The sequence below is a fragment of the Pollachius pollachius genome (genome assembly GCF_949987615.1).
Source record: "Pollachius pollachius genome assembly, chromosome: 2".
NCBI lineage: Eukaryota > Metazoa > Chordata > Actinopteri > Gadiformes > Gadidae > Pollachius > Pollachius pollachius.
Genome location: NC_136935.1, coordinates 11,463,982 through 11,486,481, shown reverse-complemented (window position 1 = coordinate 11,486,481; position 22,500 = coordinate 11,463,982). Strand labels below are relative to the sequence as shown.

Here is a 22,500-nt window from a genome sequence, read left to right as displayed (position 1 = left end):
AAATACACATCAACATGAATCCAACACACTAGCCGCGTTTACATGGACACTTTTGATCCGATTTCTAATCGGAATAGATCTATTCCTATCATGCGATCTGAATGTACTATATATATGGCATCTACAAAAGTGGCAAGCGTACATTCGTATGTCTCTCGCGCACACCTGACACATCTGGACTGGCTGCGACATTTTTATGTATTTGATTTTAATGAAAGCCCAGCAGGAAAGAGCTTTTCTCTGCCTGCTCCATCAATTAAGACGAAGGACAGCACAGCGACGTCAGCTTCTCGTCCGGTCTTTATGTCTACCCCCTCCTCCGCTGCAAACAATACGTATTTGGATGAGAGTGCACAGCCAAGACTGTTGGGAGAGAGAGAGAGAGTGCTGTTATGCAAGGGATAATGTACAGAACGCCGGTCATTATGCTTATGAAAATAAGTGATCAGCAGAGAAATAGTCTGCCAAAGACGTTGACGTTGCTTAGCAACCGGACACGCTGGGGTTGATAAGTTACCGGACTACTTGCGAGTGCCAAGAAAGAAACTAACAAACATCACTAATATTCGTTTCCACATTTATGTTTTAAAAATGTCCATTTGAATAGCTTTTATGCATGATTACATGCAATTGACAGACATTAGTGATCTTGGCAGGTATCAGTTTATTATGTCATGTTTATGAATGGCAGTGGCATGGCCACCCTACTCACTGTACCTTGCACATGTTCAAAATAAAAACATGAATATATGAACCTGTGTATTATTTTTATATCTTAGTATTGAATGCAAAATAACAAGGTACATTTATACATTGCACTATAGGACCAGTTTAATATAAAACACAATTTTATACAATATATAAGTAGGGGGTCCCCGCTCCATCTCTCCATCAGTTTGGGGGTCCTTGGCCTGGAAAACGTTGAAGACCCCTGCTCTAATGCATTTTGTTTTGCATCAACAAGTAGGCTAATGGCCATCTCATAGGCATACACCCGCAGAAGAAACAGACCAGGGGTCGCATTTATAACCGTTGCGTACGCACAAAACAGGGCTGAAAGTGGCGTACGTGACTTTCCACGCCAAGGTTGTGATCTATAAAAAACTAACTTGACGGGAGAATGTGCGCAGCCCTAAGCAAACTCTGACCCATGTGTACACATGGTTTGGAGGAAAAGGAGAATTGGCGACACAGACAGTGTGGTGGTGAAATGAAGTCAGACTGAAGAAATGTAGAGTGAGAAGAACGATTATGTTTTGTCATCACCCTTCATAAATTTAATTTCAACCCATGTCATGCGTTAAATCTCTGTAATCAGAATAATCTAAGTCAAATGCGTTATTTCTCAGTTATAACTCCAGAAACATCTCCTTAGAATCGAAATGAAAATTCTAAATCAAAATTCTCTATATTTAATCCCGTCACTCCATACTGTCCACTGACGGCGCGACTGCATGGAATAAAGCATCTGTCCAACATGTGTCAATAACATAATATTTTTATGTGACACTGTAAACACATAATCAAATGTCAATTAAATCCCAAGTGTGGAAAACCAAGCCACATACTCCTCATCACAATCGTTATATTATTGTCCGTTTCTCTTGATGCTTTTCATGACAAATCAGGCATTAAAAAGGGCTTATGTTCAAAAACATTTAACGTGGGTGATTACAAACTGAGTATCCAAGGTGTTCTCGGTCAGCCTTATTACCATAACCATATAAATACAGCAGTGAGCCCCGTACGTAATGCTGCACCATGGCACTGCTGGAGGACCATGCAAATGGCAGGATTCGGAGGGAGAGGGTCTTCAGGGACCATAACGGTTCATTGGTACATAATAACATGTACCTTTATGTCAGACCACTTCTTTTCTAATTCTGGGACTGTGCGCTCCGTGCCACTGACAGAGTTCACTGCAGCAGCAACATGTTGCCACTCACTCTGCTTTTTGTTGTTAGTGATCCCAATCCCGTGGCCGCCCAACAAAAGTACTTTTCGGGCCTCCACCTGACCCACAAGTGTCTCCACTTCAACCTCCGTGAAATTTCGCTTTTTTGCTTTTCTCAGTCCTTCTGCCATTGTTTCCGACAAGACATAATACTTGCATCTGAGTCTGTTTTATATGCAGATCGCATTCATGAGGTCGTTTGCATTGACCATTTATGGTTGAAAAGGGACGTGTACAGGGCGGAACGTGAAGCTGATTCAGCTGCGCACACTTGTAGGCACTCTGTGATTTATAAAGCAAAGTTTGCTTAGAGGTACGCAGGGTTTTAGAAGTCTGAATATTTTTTGGCGCACGCAAAACTTGGCTTTTGGGCGTACGTACACTTTTAGTAACGATCCCACACACAGTTTTATAAATGAGACCCTAGGTCATCGCAAAGCACAGGGGAGAACTACTCCAGAGACTTCTGCTTAATATTTTTGGTTTCGGTTTCATTTGAATATTTCAGAGATTTTAATATACATTAGCAATGGCCTGCCCCAACAGAAAGCCAAAACATGAACCTCTACATCCTTGAGTCAAGCCCAGTTCCTCTGGTATGCTTTTTCTTAACCTTATCTTTGAATTATTAATGCGATAGAAATAGTCCCTAAGTGAATGTCCAAATGCATCTCAATGTGTGAAATGTAGGTTGCCGTTTTTACCGTTTTTGACTCTGTCTATAACGGAAAGATAAATGTACATGCAGTTACAGCATACTCATTAAAATAGCCCCCTCATCTATTTAGCATAGCTAAGAATAGAAGTCCTAGCCTATTAACAAAAAACTACCTCACCTTCTTAATGAACATTTAACAAAAGAGATTTGTATGATTGATTTTAAAATGAAATAATCAATGGTTTGTCTCTGGGCTGGATTGGACTATCCCTAATTTATAAATAGATTTGATAAAAAGGATTAGTAACTCTGCTGCTAGAGCATGGCATAAACGCTGCCTGGCTCAAGGCTCTGATTCGCACCGGGATCATGGAGACATGCACTTGTGATATTGTGAGAATTCTTTGATAAAAGCGTGCACCGAATGGGATTTATTATTGTTATGATTAACATTATTATTGCAAAACCAAGGGGGGACAGACATGGCCGCTAGCAGAACATGTGCTAGCGGAACACTTTGAGTGCAGCGCTGTGGACCACATTGTCCTTGTGGCGTTTCACATTGTTCGCATTCTGCTTCTTCACCCTCAACCCCCCCCCACTTCGCTCCAACGGTTGCCTTGGCAGTCGTCACCAAAATTAAACGGAAATAAAAAAATAATTCACTTTTATGACTTTGAGACTTTGGCGATTATGCATGCTGGGCTATTTTCTCCATGAGCGACATTTTAATGTCTAAACTGCTTCTGGTTTTCTCCGCTGATGTGAGCAGATATTTTGTTAAAAATGTTTTGGGTTGTTGCGATTACTGCCTGGGGCCCCTGTTGGGCAAGGGTCCCTCCCTAAGAGCCCTGCAGCATTCTGCCAATAGAGCTGACGTTCGCGAACCACTTTATTTCAACAATTCATTCCGTTTAAAATGGAAAGAGAGTTACAATTGTAAATACTCGGTCTCCCTTAATGTGCCCGTAATGAGTGTATGATAAGAATCCCAGACGTCTGCCTCCATGATTAATGAATGTATTCATGTATTACAAAATGTTTATTTTCATCTGGTCTGCTCTTTCGGCTACAAGCGAGCCGTTCAATCAGCCTCGGAAATGTCCCTTTCACGTCGCTTGAGGAAGTTTAGATATCTGAATGTATATTCCATTGCAAGTCGCTTTTTCAAAATGCTTCCAAGGGGAATGCTTTTAGCGTGTGGCTGTGATAGTGAAAGACGTATTCCCCAATTTGCAGAAATTTATTCATAAATTGAAGTTCAACAAAAAAACATGAGGAAGCCTAATATTCTAGTCACAAGTCCGGATTAGAGTTTTATAGTACACTCACTTTGTAAAGTGGTTGAAAAACGTGAAGGGGAGTCACAGGCATCCCTTAGAGCATGGCAATGCTCGACAATGCGCTCGACAACTGCTTTGAAGATACCATCCTACCATCTGGTACCTGGATGTTATTCTTGAAGACCCTAAACTCTTCTTATCCCTCCATTTTGGAACCTATTGCGCTCCTTGCCATCCTCTGTGTTCCTCATCAAGGGTTCTTATTCTCTCCATAATGAGGGTGGCTTTTCCTTGCCCTTAGAAGGCTTAGTGTTATGGGGAGTGGTAAAATGTAGGCCATGTAAAGCCCTTTGAGGCAAACTGTGATTAAGGGCTATACAAATTCAATTGACGTGAACTTATAAAGTACTGATCCATTTTCAAATCTTTTCAAAAGTCTTAGTGGGTAGCCTTTTGTTCTAATACATGAAATGTTGCATAGTTGGATTTAAGTCTCCAGTATTTGAAGGTGTGAGAAATGACTCAGAAGACATGGTGAGATGTAATAGAACGCAGCAGGCAGCAATACTGTGGTGAGACTAGAGAGTTAGGCTATTTTCCAAAGCTGAATGTGCTCACTTAATGCTCTGGGAAAGCATGTGGAGCAAAGGACTCTGGGGAATGGAGTTCCTGTGGTCGTGTGATCTTTCAGTCTTATTAAATGTTTTGGAGTTTTTTGTGCATGTCTGTGTTTGTGTGTGTGTGTGGTCTTGTGATTATTGACGTTTGTCTGGTGCGTGTGCTTGTCTGTGCACACATATGTGCCTGTGGGTGTGTGCAGATGCGTCGATGTGTCTCTGTGCCTGCCCATGTGTGCACATGTGTCTGTGTGTGCGTTTTACTCAGAACAAAAAAGAGTGAAACGACACGTTGACAATGGGAAGGGATCACGGCAACAATGGCTGCCAAGACAGTCACAGAGGCGGAATTAGGACATAAGCGAGTGGGTGTACTTTGACAGATTCTGAGTATCATCTCAGGGCCGGCGGGTCTACCGTTCCAGAGCAAGAAGTTAATTTAGCACGTTCTAAAGATGGGCGCCCACATTCATTTGCTCAAGGACTTTCCCCCTTCCTGGCCATGCAGCATCACCCCAGGTTAATAGTATGCAATATATGCAAGTGCCTCATGTTAAATCCAGTCTAGTGAGTCTGTTAATAGCCTACAGCAGGCCGAGATAACTCTCAGCTGGGCCGGCTGGTGATGATCAATATTCCCAAGGTTTCCCAACACTTCCGCCCCTTCATGGAACAATGATTTAATTGCAGCCATGGTGAGGTTGACAAATGGGAGTCTGGTGCATGGCGGGGTTATAATAAGAGAGAGAGAGAGAGATAGAGGCCAAATGGGACAAAGAGAAAGAGAGAACAAGAGAGAGAAAAAGAGATGGAAATAAAGATGTTGGAATATTTGAACAGATCGATAATATTAGAATATATTAGTATATACTATATATTAGTGCCTTTCATCTTTTCTAACTGTTCTTTGCAAAGTATTGTTGAGCTGTTGCTTATGTTCCTGCCTCAGGCAGAGACACATGCAAACACACAAATGCACACACGTACGCAGGCACACATGCATGCATGCATGCACAAACCACTCGCGTACACATACACACACACACACACACACACACACACACACACACACACACACACACACACACACACACACACACAAAAACTAACACAGAGCCATTCAGAGAGAGACAGAGTCACCTGCCCACACTCAACAATCAACCAAACAATGTTGTTTTATCTGATTGGGAGTAATGATTCCCATGGCAGCAGTTTTAGGCCCACTGTTGTAACTGTTCTATTTATAACTGAAAATGTCTCTGCTCCGACTCTGGGTTTGTAATCGCCTCGGTGTCTCTTGGGCTCAATTTGTAAAGAAACAAGTCATATAATTACAAACTGGCTTTTGAGGTTGACAGCGGTATAATGTAACAGCCCTTTGCGTGTATATATGATAGTTTGTGGTACATTTTCTGTGACTGATTACTGTACGATACCATGACGAACTGAATGCAAATGTGTTTTGTAATGGGATTTTGAAACATTATATTTAATATTGGGATTGTTTGATCACACCACGCACACGACTGAAACAATCTAAAATAACTTGACAAAAGATTGTGTTAGAAGCATGGTAGGTAAGTGCATTAAGACTTTCTGACGAGGATCCTGATTTGAACAACAGAATATCGTGTTTTCATATCATTTTGACAAACACAGGCACGATTGGGAGGAACCAAATTCGGGTTCTATTTTGCAAGAACTGTCAAGCATGCAACGAGCTAACCGCCTCACTAGCTTACAATGACTCCCTAAGTCTCACAGCAATTGAAACATCAAGAGTCTCCACAAAAAAAAACATATTTACCTACTTTGCTTGACTGGGGGCGGGGAGGTGGGCTTCCACAATTCTTATTTCCCAGCAGCCCTCCCTCCCACACTTTACCACCAAGCAATTCTGCTGAAGTTGGTTTGCGGCTCAGCTGTATAGCCTCCCACATGAGTCACCTATAGGTCTGTTTATACCTGGCTGACTGGCATGCTGACTAAGAACGACCAAGCAGGCGATACAGAGGGAAATAGAAGAGAGATTGGCTGGACTGCTACTGCCCCAACACTGTTATAAGATAGATGGATAAGATCAGATACACTTTATTTATCGCAGAAAGGGAATGAGGGTGTCACAGCAGAAAGTACACACCAGTAATTAAAATACTAAAAATGTAAAAACAATATATAGAACATTTATAATACCTATAAACTAAAAATCGATAATATCTATGAGACCAACATCACATATTTTCTCTTTCATTTCAAGCTGTAGACTGTGTGGCTGGGGTTACTACATTTTACTTTTCTATGGATCCACTTGTGGACAAATAGCATGACCTTCTCCATAAAGCTGGATTAATTGTTCCACCCTAAAAGTTAGAAAAGGCCTTGGGGGCGGGCTGGGATTATGTGGAATAGTTGATCTTGGCATCTCTGTTGACCTGGGCAGTACCACTGTCCATTGTGAAACTCACTGATTAGATTTAGTTGCATTTCCCTTTAGCATTCAGTGTACCCGGTCTACATGGGTTGGAGCTTATGCGTATGGATAGATGGATGCCAACTTTGTAGGTTATGATAATTGCTGCTTACTCTGTGCGTCAATGCTTGCGTTTTTTGCACAGACCGCATGGGGGGAGCTATTTGTGTCTCTGCGTGTACTGATGTTGGTTTGTGGGATTTACTAGAGGGTAGGGGTATAGGACAGGGGGAAGGGGGAACATAAGATTCTGTGGGGGTCTCTCTTCTGCGAGCATCAGACCTCCCATAATGAGGGTAGATCTCCTGTGGTGTTGCCCCGATTTAGATTCTTTTTTTTGTGGCCAAACGTTAAGTGGGGAGAAAATATGAAATTACTTGTGGGCTTGTTATTCCCTCCACAGAGTAGTATGTCATGTATTATCCTTTTTTTGAGCTTGCTTCTGGTATGTTTTTATGTTTTGACTTAAATGTGTGTGCCTACCATGTACTCAAGCTGATAAGTATGGATAAATAAAGCCAGAAACTATTAAAATACAGAATTGATTTCCCGTTTCATTCGACCACTGTCTGACTACAAACTGAGGCACAATATGTTTATGTATTGTGTTTATTAATATTTACATGGTGACCTCATGTTCCGGGAGCTCTGTGTTAACGTTAGCCGTACACATCCTTGAGAGTTTCTCCAAGCTATGAAACCATTAGCCTCCATAGCTAGCCTGCCATGCATTGGGGTTGTGTTTACATAAATGAAGTGTAACACAATGATTGTTTACATAAAATAAGTCGTAAAATGACCCTGTTTTGAATAGACACCACAGTGTTCATTATTATTTTTTAATCAATGACTTGCAGATTGTAGATCATCAGTGCTGCCGTATAAATACACAACTATGGATAAATCCCTGGGTTTTCTTTTGTTGTTTTTATCACTGTATGTTTCTTTAAGTGCACCTTTTGGGGGGACATGGTTGGTTGATCAGAAGTTCTCATGCACACATTCCGACATTCCCTCTGTGCTGGTATCCGAAAAAGAACATTTCATAAAAAACCTGTCCAGAAGAAACTAGCCCATCCCTGTGTGGTCATTATGTTTCTGTTTCCCAGTGGTGGACAACTAGACCAGCAAGTGTGATGTCATCATGACCTGTGTAAGGATAAAGCTTGTCATGTATATCCACTTGGCTGTCTAGGGGGAAATACCACAAGAGAATACATCAACCACCTAAATCAAACTATGGGGAATACCATCCGTCCAGTTGAGACAACATCTGTTTTAATAAGATATTTTAACAAAATGATGGAAGCAATTATGCTTTTGCTCTTGCAATAAAAGATAGACGTGAATCTTAAAATGAGATTAATTGCTAGGGTTATCTATGTTGCTTGGCTAATCCAGGTTTCCAGATGACTCCATAAGGTGTACATTATGGACATTATGCCTTTATGTCATGCTCCATTGGCAGAGCATGACACTAACAAGCTCATGGTTAGGAGTTGCATTCCTACACATTCTAACCCATGCTGGGAATCTTCGCACTCATCCTATTTTAGAACACTTTAGATAAAAGGGTACACCAAATGGCATGTATTAAAAAGAGATGAAGGTTGAGAGCCAACAAAAGAAGTATTTTCCACTGTGTCTGCGTGCTGTGTCCATAAAAGCATTTTCGTTCTCTCTCCAACACTGTATTTTCCTCTTCCTTCAGCTCTTACGAACGTCAAGCTGTGGGCCATTGACCGGCAATGCTTCCAGACGATTATGATGAGGACAGGACTCATAAAACACACAGAGTACATGGAGTTTCTGAAAAGGTGAGCCAAGCAGACAATCTATCCCACAATGACAAAAATATAGACGGATGACCTAGATAGCGACACTGATTTAATTTCTCCTGAGCCTTTTCTTATTACAATTTTCTCAAACTCCTAATTTTTTCTGTTCGCCACCCCCGCCCCCCCCCACCCCCCCCCCCCACTGAGTGACGTCACGTTTGAACCGGGTGTTTTTGAAAAACGCTGCTCGTTCAATTGCTCACTGCTATACATTTTCCACCAAAAATGAAAATGACTCTCCCAATTCCATTTTGTCTCCTTGGTCTTTGTTCGCCCCCGTCCCCCTCTCAGTTCAAAGGAGAACGTATTACCATAAAGATTTGAAAAGCAAGACTGAGGGAACAGGGGCGGGTTATCACATTAAAGGCAAATGGGGAATTGTTTGCTCCGTCTCAGACTACCCAATAGAAAGATGGACTCGCCTGAAGTTGAAGCAAAAAGTTATTTGCGCCAATCTGAAACGTTCTGTGACTCATCTCCCCTGATCTTTGATGGCGTCTAACAGAGCTAGTCGTCGTGTCTTGGGCTTTAGAGAAGAATAAATAAAGTATGAAAATGTTCTGCATGAAGTCCAGTATTAAGGGGGCAGGGGAGAGTCTATTGCCTCTTCACTTCAACAGAGAGGCAGATTGTGTACACACTAAGTTTGCTCACGAGTTACATCTTATTGACTTTCTCCACGTACCTTCCAGCAAGGTGTTTGTGTGTGAACACTTGAGTATCTGTGTGTGTTTGTGTGTGTGTGTGTGTGTGTGTGTCCATGAACATGTGTGTGTTACTGTGTGTGTGTGTGTGTGTGTGCTTGTGTGTGTGTGTGTGTGTGTGTGTGTGTGTGTGTGTGTGTGTGTGTTTGTCTGCCTGTATGTGTCTGTGTGTGTGTGTGCTCTATAGATAATGCTGCAGGTCAGAAGGCTCATGCATCATTGTGATTTCAATCAGCCTCACAAGCAGGGTGACAGACCGTTCCAATCTCAGACAGGTGGGTGGATATGAAACGCTGACTATACAGGAAACTAGTGAGCTGTTTTTTTGACCTTAGAGAGAGATGCCCCTTTTCACTTTACCAGAAGCATTGCGTGTTGTGGCCTTAACTCTGCAGGAAGAAAACTTCATAATATAGCACCTGGTGGTCATGAGTGGCACTGAACTATGAAATGATGGTTACGATAGTGTAGTTATCAGGGTGTTGGATACCCACACTGAATGCACTATCTTCAATCCACAAGTATGTAGCCTAACATTTATGCATCCTTCAGCAAGATGCCCCCAGCCTGGCATCACAAGACAAATTGCTAACTTAATAAGTCTGGAACCTCTCGGTTAATTTTCAATTTCCAAAGTGCGTCACCAACGGGCGCACACCAAAAGGCCTTTGGACAAAATTGGATAGGCCTACAACCAATCATAGCAACCGAAACAGCAGACTCAGAACTGATCGACGAAAAAACATCTGCAGTTCTTCATCTTTTAGTGAAAATATACCGTCCAGCTCGTTTAACACTGTCTCGAAAGAGTAAACAACAGACATCAGCGGAAGCCATCTTTGTTGAAAAAATATTTAGATTTAATTATCATATTTATCCCGCCTCACATTAGATAAACGGTTGTTATTGGTCGGTATATCTCGTAATGGGCAGAAATCTTTTTGTTTGGGAGGGGAGCCAGACCTTATCTGCAGAGCAAAGGAAACATGAGCCTGCAAGTCTTGCCTGGTTCCCAGGCTAACATGCCCCTAAACCGCCTCCTTAATGTCTCAATTCACTGGTAGTTGCTCTGGATAAAAGTGTCTGATAAATAATAGTAAATTGAGAGAGGGGAAAAGTCTGCTTAACAATAGAACATTGATAGTGGGCCATTGCAACAGGAGATAATTAATAACTTTGGGCATGGGTTATTGGGTTCAAACATACAGTCACACAGCTTTCACTCCAAAAAACATTGGCTTCCGATATTCCTTAAAGGCCAATAAGAACACCAATAAGAACACCTACACAGAAGAACAAGTCTTCTCTGTGCCAATAACATCATGGCTGTATCTTCTTGTTCAAACACAATCTAACATATCCATCTAACATATATGAAAAACAGACAATGCATAGACTGAATTGGTGTCTAGTAACCGCTCAGTTCAGTATCCATCTCAAATGAATCATGACTAATAAGGATTTTGAGCAATTTAACTAAAACAAGTAAACAGAAACCATAAAATATACTAGATTATAATTCGATAATAGAAGCTTGTGGGTCACATCAATTGTGTTTGTAGTTAGAGTTAATAGAAGATTATCTTGCAGGGTTATGTGAGCTATATCAATCCGCTCTCTCCCCCTCCCCGCTCAGTTTTGGATAGAGAAGGCGCCTCTGGCTATCAGGCCGCCCTAACAGCCGTCCACCCACTGATGCTGAGCATGTGGGAGTACTACTTCACACAGGGTTTAGCGCACAGGAAATTGGGGTTCAGGGCTTGTTTAAGCTGTATATCCGTGAGAGGGACACACCTCATATTCTTCGTATTGTTACGTTCACATGAAGTTATGTTGCACTTCATTTGAACAAGAAAGTATCAGTATTGAGTTGGGTTTTTAGAAATATGAAAGGTCAATCAATGACCTACATCTTGGATATTTGGTATTATTAAGTAATATTTTAAATTTGCCTTGAGGCCTTAAAAGGCTGCACAACTTGGATTTAACGTTTCTGGAAAAATATTGGGACAAAAAAGCAGTCCTGATTGTGGTGTTGAGAGAGCCAGCTGGCTAGCTGACCGATGCTCGACTCTCCTATCAGCAGAGCTCTACAGAGACTAGCCGCTTGTGGGGTGGGTGGGCTGAATGGCCTCTGATTAATTTTACAAGGCCTGGTGAACGACCGGGATGACACTGAGAGGCCCTTTTCTGCTGTGTCTGTTCCAATGGTTAATGGCTGTAGCCTTTACAAGATCAACACCCTGTTATAGATATCCTGTTTTGATAACAGGCAGATATCATTCATGAGGGCAGAGAGGGCAAACAACTAACGGTTAACAAATATGGTAACCCCCACTCGCTTGTGTATTCAACCTTGGGATCTGAGGTAAGTGGTAGTGACCTCGGGGAGCTGGCCTCCGATGTACACCGATACAACAATAATCTAGTCTGATTCGGGAGGTCAGGACAAAACAAAACAGAGTAGGTGACCCTCACTAACTCTTTCTTCCCTCTCCTCTTGTTTTGATTAATAACTCATCCGTCGCTCTCCTTTGTTCCGCAGTGTTCCTACGTTCCACGGCCTACAGGAGGACATTCTGAGCAAGCTCGCCGACGTCCTTGAAGAGGTAAGCATTGCCTAGTACCCCGTCTCTCGTCGTTCTTCTGTTCTCCTTCTTTGTGCCTCTCTATAGTTGTTACGTTTTGTAAAGCTAGTGAAACGCACAAGGTTAAAAGGTTATACAACGCCGGACCCTATGGGGAAGCCTTTCGCTTAGAGCTGAAAAAAACAAGGAGAATCAAAGCTTTGGTTGCCTGGTAGCATTAATAATGTATCCAGATTGTGCGGGAAGCATCCTCTTTAAATGCATCAGCTGTAGCGGTTAACATGGAGAATACAGCCATGTGACATGGCAGACATGTCTCTGGGGGACGTCTTCATGTGCTCATGCGTCGTTGATCCTGAGGAGCACTTTCATCCTGAGGGGGGCGGTTCGTTAATAAGTACCGGGTTTCTATGTTAATGTAGTGCGCCGTAGTGTTTGCATTTTTCATGTGTTGTTTTAATACTTCTCAGAGAGGGGGCTTATCGCGCAGCGGTGGTTTGTTCCGCGAACAAGCAGTATGTAAATCAACCACTAGCCAATAGGGAATTGGTTTATGACATGCACTTCCTGGAAGCCCTGCTCCACCCCTCCCACCCCTGGTGATAAAGCACGTTTGCATTTTTTAAACATTGTAAGATGATGTTTGCTTTCTCATTTTGTTCTATCCATTCCATATTCATTTTTTTTGTAAAACTGCTTCAACGAAAATACAAAATAGATTAAATCATTGAGGGAGTATCCACCATGCCCTTAACTCCTAAAGTTATTAGAACAGGAAATCGTTTACTAACAAAAGTATTCCAGACGGTCCTCACATTATTCGATTTGAATAAATTATTGCGTACGTATATTGTTCGCTCAATCTTTCTCACTTTGTGTATGACTATCCTGAGAGCATTTGGGTGCATATATGGGTTATTAAAAGCGGTTATGATCCTCATTAAAGGCAACTGTATTTCACCCCCCACTGCTCAAGAGAAAAGAACAGTGAGAATCAGGATGTGCAAATATACTCATCTCTCTCCTCTCCTCCCCTTTTCACCCTCTACTCTCCCCCTCTCCTCTCATCCTATCTAATCCTGTACTCATCACATATTATTCATGTACCTCCTCTCCACCTCTCTCCCCTCTGCTTCTCTTCCAAATCAACTCCTATCCCACCTCACCTCACTTCTCCTCTCACCTTGCTCTCCTTCCCCGTCCTCAACGCTCCTTTCCTCCCCTCCCCTCTCCTCTATTCTCTCTTCCCCTCCTTTTCGTCATCGGCTCCCCTTTCCATTCTCTTCTGTCCTCTGCCCCCACCAACTCTCCTCTCCTCTCCTCCCTTTTCCTCTCCTCCAATCTCTTCTCCTCCCTTTATCTCTTGCCCTCCTCCCCTCTCCTCTCTTGCCTTCTGCTGTTGCCTTCCTCCCCCCTTATCCTTCTCCCCCCTCCTCCCTTCCCCCCTCTCCTCTGCCCTTGCTCTGCTCCTCTCTTCCATGTTCTCCCCCCTCTCCCCTGCCCTCCTCTCTCCCCATCTCCTCCCCCTCTCCTGACAGACACACTATGAAGATGGAGAGTACATCATCAGGCAAGGAGCGCGGGGAGACACCTTCTTCATCATCAGCAAGGGAAAGGTGAGTTTCTTTCGCTCTCTCGCTCTCTCTCCACCTGATTCCATAGTTACCGCCTCCCCTCCTGCATCGATCAGTAATACACAGCCGCCATGGCAGAGAGCGCCACCAAACATCCTCAGACATGATGTGGGTAACATCTTCATTCAGTTTTAGAACCGGAAAGGAGATGTAACACACCCCTCTGTGGGAAAGGGTTGGAACAGACATTTCATCGCCATCGCCATCATCATGCATGTGTGCATAGGTCATCGAGGAACTGAATGGAATCCACATCCTGTGGGTCATTCATTTGCCATATTTGCCATATTTATTTGTCATAATAGCAAAGCCCCCATACACTAGCGCCTTCTCCGGGCTACGGCAAACATTTTGGAAAGGCCAACTCAGGTATCACTGCCGGTCCAAAAGTATTGAGCATGTGCACATTAGCTTCAGAGGCATTTTGCTTGACCAATAGCGACATACACATGCGCACAAGCTTGGTGACCAGGAAATGTGATTATTAACCCACGAGTAATGTGAATGCCCTCGTCCTTGACCTATTGCTCATCCTTTGGAGAACAGGAAATCTACAGAAGCGGGAGAAAGTACCTTCCGCCTCAGTCCTGTGCTGTGAAATATTCAGCAACATCCCATCTGTTTCTGCCAAAAATCATAGAAAAGTTCAAAGATTGCCTGTCACACGGCCAGACTTCTCCAGGATTCATTTTACATGTAAATGGGAAGGTGTTACAAACCACAATCTTTTCACAGCACCCATGTGATGCAATCTTGTCCGGTGTTGGATAATAAAGTAGCTGGGCATGATGGTTGTCCTTTAACTGGTTTGTGTACACAAGAGTGGGAACTTTGTGCAGGCCATCTTTGCCGCTAGTTACTGCTGAGAGGTATTATGGTCAAATGGAATGCCTACTCCTGTGCCCTGCACCCTTCATTTGGTCTTTATCTGATTGATATGGCAATCCCTGCTAGTATCAATGCCCCCAGCTCTGCCCATTCTTGTTTTTTACTAATTTTACACACTGCTGCTGCTGCCGCCAATTTTTTTCTCCTTCAACTAATTTATCCCATCCATTTATTACAGTTTATTTCTAAACACACACACACAGACACACACAAATGCATGCAAACACCCAAGTGCGCACACACAAACACACACACACACGCACTCCCACTAACACACACACCTCGCACATGCACACACACACAAACACACATAATCCTCAGACATATCTAGTTTTGTCCTTTTTCTTTTTCATATGTTGTCCTCCTTTAAGTATTTTCTTTATCCCTTGATATTCCTGCAATGGGCTGGCAACCCAGCCGTGAGATTAGTAGGGTCAATATAATAAACAAATAAATGACTGCCCATTGAAATGACTACCTGCTTTCCATCTTGTCCGCCACCGCCGTCACGTACCTCCTGGAAATCACTGCCCCTAAGCTTCTGCCAATCCTCTGTCATTTCTCACCTGTTGCCCCTCCTTCTCCAGGTGAACGTGACCAGGGAAGACCAGGCCAACGGGGAGCCCGTCTACCTGCGGACCCAGGGGAAGGGGGACTGGTTCGGGGAGAAGGCCCTCCAGGGGTAAGAGTCCTCCATTTTTTCTATTATTTTTTGGACACCCCCCCCCAACCTCTTTTTCAGTCTGCCTGTCGTCTGTATCTTTGTGTTGTTGGACTGTCTGTCTGGCTGTCGTTTGTATATTTCTGTCTCTCAGTTTTTGGTTCCATCTGACCTTCTATCCTTCTCTGTCTTATTTTTTAAATTTTTTCTCTAACTCTCTGTCTGTCTGAATGTGTCATTCACTTGGTCGTCTTTCAGCCTTTCCCTCCATTAGTATTTCTATCCCCAAGTCTTTCGGTCTGTCTTTCCAACACTCTTTCTACCCGTCTGCCTTTCTATCTGTCCGTCTCTCTTTCTGCCCTTCTCCACCTCCTTGGTAAGTTCTCTGATACATCTTTTACTCTATAAGTCTTCCTCTCCTTGTGTGGCCTTCCTATATCTTAAGCCTTCTTCCTCTTTATGGCTCCTCACTCTCTCCTCCTCACAGGCACGGTGAGGTGCTTAATGATAAGAATGCTTTGAGAGTCAGTGTCGTGCCATGCTGTACCCCAACCGCACAAAAACTCCATATTCTCCTCCAGTCTCTCAGAAGGTGTTAGTGGTGGTGTCTGGCTCTCTGTCTGGTCAGGCCCATCACTCTTGGTTTGTTCTGCGAGAGTCCATGAAAAGCGCTGGCTAACGAACAGAAGGATGTACGCATTAATATCAACAAACTGTGACAAGAAATGCTAGCAGCCTAGGCTCCATCATATACTACCACCAACACTTATTTCAGAAATGATTGTCTATGGTACTTTAAATAAAGCTTGAGGAACAGAATTCTGACCTGAAATTAAACAAAAAAGTGTTAGGGGATAGGATTTCCGGACCATGTTATTTTTACCTACGTTGTTTGTCCTGTTTCATGGTTCCAGCCATTTTTAAGAGCAGACAGAGAACCGCAGAGTAAAAGTGTTGAGTCTGAACAATCAGAAAAGGTGAGACGAGGTAGAACGAAGGTTGAAGTCACACAGACTCATTGTCCTGATTACTCCTTAACTGCTGGAAGGACGCAGCGCCATCTTGTGGCAACTGGCTGATTAACAGCAGCAATTACGATGCCGAGCTGAAACGGTATAGAATAACAATTTATGGCCTGCATAACTTATTCAAAGTAATTTTCAGCATACAATAAGTGGTGAAAGAGGTGACAGAAACATACCTGTGACTATATTAAAGGTTCTTAATGTAGCATTAGATTAAATACAAATGAATGTGTGGGTTTTATACAGAATTCAAATTGTCATTTAAAAAGGGAATCAACACTGAGGGTAGAAACACTTTTTACACCCAGCCCCACTACATTATGGCAGCGCAAATAATTATATTTGGTGGTTCTGACTCTTAAATATAGAGAGGTAAACATAGACCGTTATCAGGCGCTCCAAAACTGATTATTAAAGTGAATCTTTTAAACAGCTATTCATACAGGTGTGTAGAACATCTCATCTATGTACCCTTGAGTGGCCCCATCTCGTCCTGCATCTCATGCTGAAAGTGTGGGTATTGTAGTTTGTCACAAGCAGCAAGGGGCTTATTCTATTCAAATACACCTTTTGATGGTCACCCCTGTTGTCTCTGGATCTAAATATAGCAGCGGGACCAGGACGTTCAACGTAAGGCTTTTTGATCACCGCGGCTTCCCCTGCTTCCTCATTAGGAGTTAAGTGAGAGTGGCCTCGCAAAACTCAAAAAGGGTCTCCTGAAAGGGACCTTGTTCGTGAAGATGCCTTTGATCTGTGTCCTCCCTGTGTGTACACAGTGTAAATCAAAGTCAGCGGTGGTGCCGCGGTGGTCCTTTGCTTTTTAAGGTGTGCAGGATGCTGGACCTTTATTCTGCGTTGTGTGTCTGCAAACCGGTTGCATTTGATTTTGTGTAAACAATTGTGCGTGAGTGTGTGTTTGTGTATGTTTGAATGTGTGTGTTTGTGTGAGCCTGTATTTGTATTTGTGTGTGTGTGGTATACAAATACTTGGTGGTGTGTTTGTTTGCGTGTCTGTTTGTATCTGTATGTATGTATGTATGTATGTATGTATGTATGTATGTATGTATGTATGTATGTATGTATGTATGTATGTATGTATGTATGTATGTATGTATGTATGTATGTATGTATGTATGTATGTATGTATGCATGTATGAATGAATGAATGAATTAGTTAATGTGCGTGCGTGCGTGGGGTATATGATTATTTGTGTGTCTGTATGTATGTGTGTGTGGAACAGTCTCAGGGGTATTGTGTTGCATGTATGTCTAGCATAGACATACTAAGCATACAGTTCGTGTATCATTAAACTAATAGAGATCCTCTTTCCTGTTGCCACTTGTTTCCAGGAAAAGAAAACAATAAACACAACAACCTATCAGATTTATGGTTGCTATTTATGTCTGTGGTGCAGATAGTGTATGTAGTGTTTGTTTTGTGTGAAAGTAGTGTGTGTTGTGTGTGTATGTTTGCATGCGCGTTTCAATGTGTGGTAAGGCTTCAGCAACTGCTCTTCTTACAACAATGTATGTATGTTCCTTCATGTTTGTCTTTCAATTTGTGCGTGTTTGTCTGTATTAACAAGTGTTCAGTGAACATGTTTATTCAGCATGCACATTGCACATTCATGTGCGTGTGTGTGTGCGCGTGCATCCACCTGCATCCGACGGAAGTCGTAAGTAACCCTGATGAGGGAGGAGTCCCCTTCCCAGATGGCTAATGAATGAGCCGTTTAGCACAGCCGATCACGGGACTCATCAAAGCCCCCCAGGATCAATGAGACCACCCCAGTCAGTCGGGGGGCTCCACAGCTGGTACACGGATCGTAGATCAGGAGAACAGGTGGTGTGACAGACGCCGCTGTCTAACGCTCAGCTCTCTCTGTTAACCGCTGATAAATGGTGACACAACCACTGTTGGAGTGTCTGTTAGTGCTGGGTACGTGCGCCAAGAGTCGTGAGATGTGACATGTGGTTATTTTATCCTGTGGCGAGGAATGACAGAGCTTACGACCATGAATTATTTTAGGTTTTGACATGTTTTCACATGTTCTGACGTTTATGTCATGATGGCATGTGGTAGCGGGAATGCTGACGTTTTGGCTTTTTATGTCATCATTATTTTATATCACATATATTTAACCTCGGAAAACCTGTTGAGGGAAAAACCCTCCTTTTGCAATGGTGCCGAGAGTACAGTGAAGGTTAATGTTGTGTTAAGCTTATGTTGTGTCATGTAAGCGTTCAGCGTTTTGAGTTTATGAAAAATACTACGTCATCATATTATGCAATGCTCTACTCTTATCGCATTGATAGCATGCAAAACTTCATTACAATTAACATAACTTTTTTTTTTAAAAGATTATGTATGTCACTGTTTGAAGGAGGGGACTCCTTATGCCTGTTGAACTTTAAACTACAGACTTCCAACACAATATACAAGTGTCATTAAATCTCAGAGAAACATTGATTCAAATAAACACAGCGTACATTACACAAACTGGAACGAAGATGATATCAGGTCTGCTGAGCCGCAACCTTTTCTAGTTCATCAAAACAATATCTAAACAATGTCCAGTGTTGGGAAAGTTCACTTTCTTCGTGAACTAGTTCAAAGTTCAGTTCACAAATCTTAAAATGAACTAGTTCAGTTAAACGTTCATAATTCAAAATTTTGAACTAAGTTCACAGTTCCAAAAAATGAACTAGTTCATAGTTCTTTTTTTCAATATGTTGCTGTGAGCTTTTCGTTTTTTCTGGTATTTTGAACATTGAGCCCCCTTTGTGGTTTGTCTAGGATGATATAGAGTGGTTGAATCAAGTATCGTAGCAAAATATGGTTTCTATCGTGTTTTATTGCACATTTAGCGCATTTTGTAAATCCCATTGATTTCTGTTGGAAGACTCATTACTCGTTGGCCGGAAACGGAAAGGGGGGAGTGTTCACGTTTGGTTGTAGTCTTTTCGCTCGGTTCTAGCCCTACTGATGAGACGGAGAACCGAGCGAAAAGACTACAACCAAACGTGAACAGCCCCCCTTTCCGTTTCCGGCCAACAAGCAATGATTCTATGAGATATTCTAGTCCGCTGAGCTATGAGCCAGAGAGAGCTAACGTTATGGATTGTACATATTTATAATTCGAAATTCGTCTCAGCCTTTATATCACAGATACACTAGGGTCTATAGCATATAACCGCGTTGTCTGATTACAGTTTAATTCATTTTCCACAATTGAACAGCTCTCGTTTCGAAGAATAATCACCGTGCACTTTGTTTCAATGGGAATCGCGCTGGTCTATACTTTCAAAATAAAGTGTACATATTTATAATATGAAATTCGTCCCAGCCTTTATATGACAGATACTATAGGGTCTATAGCATATAACCACCTTTTCTGATTACAGTTTAATGTAACAGTAAGCTGGCAACACCTCAACTGCAAATGAACCGCACGGAGATTACTATGGCAACCGGTCAAACAACACGGCGATCTGCGCGCGCATCCGCCGTGTTGATAGAGAAATAACCCCCCCATTGAACGAAGTTAAACCGAGTGAGCTTGCCGTTCACTGACACCAGAATGAACGAGTTCACAGTAACGTTCATCAGGCAGTAATACAGTACGTTCAGTTCACGTTCGCCCAAAATATGAACGAGTTCATGAACTTTCGTTCAGTGAACGCGTTCAGGCACAACACTGACAATGTCTATATTTAGCGAGAACACTGGAAATGAAATATCTTCATATCGGCTTTCTATATCTGGTTAATGCTCTTAATTCCTAACCCAGATAAACAAACATGTAGCCTGGAGACCCAACATGCTGTGAACCGGCAGTTGCAATTGTATCCTGCTGGCTGTTGATAAGTAACACTATGCAAGTCGGACGGCCACTGGCACATACCTAATCTCACACCGTCCAATGACAGATGTAGGCCTTCTGATAAAACTGTGCCAACCACACTCTGTGCAATCGCTGGCCTCCTTTAAAATCTCTATCGAGTGAAAACAAGCATAACAACGGTAGTGATGTTATATTACAACAAGGGCAGAATGTCTTCCCCGAAGCTGTTCCGTTTCACTGTTCCTTTATCCTCTCTCTCCTCTTTCCCCCTCGTCTCACTTTATCCCTCCTCTCTAGGTTTCTCCTCTGTTCTTCGTTCCCCCTCTTCTGTCACTGATGCTTTCTCTTTAAACCTTGTTGTTCCCCCAGCAGCTGTGACCTTTTTCACTGTCACACACAGTGCAAGAGACAGAGAGTGAGAGTTAGCGAGAGAGAGAGGATAGACAACAAGAGCGTGTGTGTGTGTGTTTGTTCAGATGGGTCTATTTCTGTGTGTGTGTTGCTTGGGTGTGTATGTGCAGGTGTGTGTTTGTGTGTGTGTCTGAATCCCCATATGTATCTGACTGCATGCGGGCGTGTGTGTGTGTGTGTGTGTGTGTGTGTGTGTGTGTGTGTGTGTGTGTGTGTGTGTGTGTGTGTGTGTGTGTGTGTGTGTGTGTGTGTGTGTGTGTGTGTGTGTGTGTGTGTGTGTGCGTGCGTGTGTGTGTGTGGAACAGGAGAGGCAGTTCAGAAAGTACAAGACGGGATTGTCACCTCAAACCAAAAGAGTTACGTTGCTATGTGTCCGAGTCCGGTCAGACAGACAGACAGAGAGACAGAGAACAGTCCTCAATTTTCCACTCTCCTAGCTTCTCTGAATCGAGTTGCCGTCCTTTTTTTACACACCTCTACTCCATCTTTGTCTCTCTTCTACATCGATCATTGGTTGGATGTAATACTTCTTCACAGGATGAGCTTTTGGCCGGGAAAGATCGGAGTACCAAGTGAAGCCACTATTTATCACCTCAAACTCAATCTTCTTCTTGGAAATTATGGAATATGAACCTTATGAGACTTTATATCTTGAACTAGTAGTGGCTAATCGATAGCGGTATAAACGTCCTATTTCGAGCGGTAAGAGAAGCAGTAGTTCAGACAGGGTTTTTGTTGACGGATCGCTGTGCGGGAATCGTCTTCCCTTCATAGTTCAGAATAGCTTTCAGGAGAGATTCTGTTGGAGGAGCGATGGACTCTTGGATTACGGATTCGGAAGACTCGTGTGATTGGGGGGACTCGTCTGAAGAATCAGCACTAGATTCGGAGGCTGATGACCCAGATTTGGCCCCTAGCAAAGAGTATGGCTGTTATTCTGTGCTCTGTTTGAAGCGAGTTAGAAAGCACAATGTAATTCAGGAAAAACAGACTTGTTCAACTGGAGAAAAAATAAATAAATTTGGAACAAAAATAATTCATTCTGAAAAATGATTTTGAAAAGATTCAACACTGCCTACCTTCAGTTCCCAACTTTTCCACCTTTTGTATGTTGTATTGGTTTCCATTATTATTCAAATGCAATGTTATTGGTGGTCAATTTAAATGGAATAGATTGACATTACTTGTCTCGTCTTTTTGTCCAGTGTTTTTCCACTGTGTCTGATCATGGTGTCTTATGTGCGTCTTGTTTCCAGAGAGGACATTCGGACGGCCAATGTCATCGCAGCTGAGACCGTCACCTGTCTGGTCATCGACAGAGAGTGAGTATCAAGTGATAGGGCTTGTACACGGTGACTGTGCTCCTGAGACGGCCACCGTCGTGTCAGGAACACAGCAATGTTAGTGATTATGATGATAGTTATGGTTTTATGATCCTTGTTTATTAATTAATAGCAAAATGCTTTGTCATCATGGGGCAACATTGTTGTGTTTGAAACTGCCACGTTCCTCATAAAAAAAAAAATCCCTCATATCCTGAATTATCCTATGGTACTAACGTTTTAGCTTAAAGCGGTAATATCGAAGGTAACGTTTCTTATTATAGCAACATCTTTGGGGCTAAGCAATCATTTTTCCCTTAGATGCAAACAGTGACCCAACCGACACCCATTTTGTAACATTCATCATACTGCAAATGAATGGATCTAACAAAAATACACGATACATGATGTTCTATAGTCATGTGAGAATTAGCTTGTGAGATATGGCCCATTAACTTTTACCTAGGTCGTTACCAAAAAGCAGAGTAGCTCATTTCCTTGTATGCACGTTGTAAATTTAGAGACGGACACAGAGAGAGAACGAGAGAGAGAGGTAGAGGGGGAGGGAGAGAGAGGTAGAGGGAGAGAGAGAAAGAGAAAGA

The 22,500-nt window shown here is 42.6% G+C and overlaps 1 protein-coding gene across 2 annotated transcripts in view; it reads left to right on the top strand.

Moving 5' to 3' along the window:
* LOC307070767 (cGMP-dependent protein kinase 1) overlaps window positions 1–22,500 on the top strand; it is a gene marked incomplete at its 5' end in the record, with an annotated part of 71,169 nt that overhangs the window by 37,489 nt on the left and 11,180 nt on the right. For both annotated transcript variants that reach the window (XM_079729405.1, XM_079729404.1), the window contains 5 exons: window positions 8,694–8,799; window positions 12,070–12,133; window positions 13,651–13,728; window positions 15,222–15,316; window positions 21,833–21,898. In XM_079729405.1, the coding sequence (XP_079585531.1) occupies window positions 8,694–8,799; window positions 12,070–12,133; window positions 13,651–13,728; window positions 15,222–15,316; window positions 21,833–21,898 (409 nt within the window). The remainder of the gene's footprint in view (window positions 1–8,693; window positions 8,800–12,069; window positions 12,134–13,650; window positions 13,729–15,221; window positions 15,317–21,832; window positions 21,899–22,500) is intronic.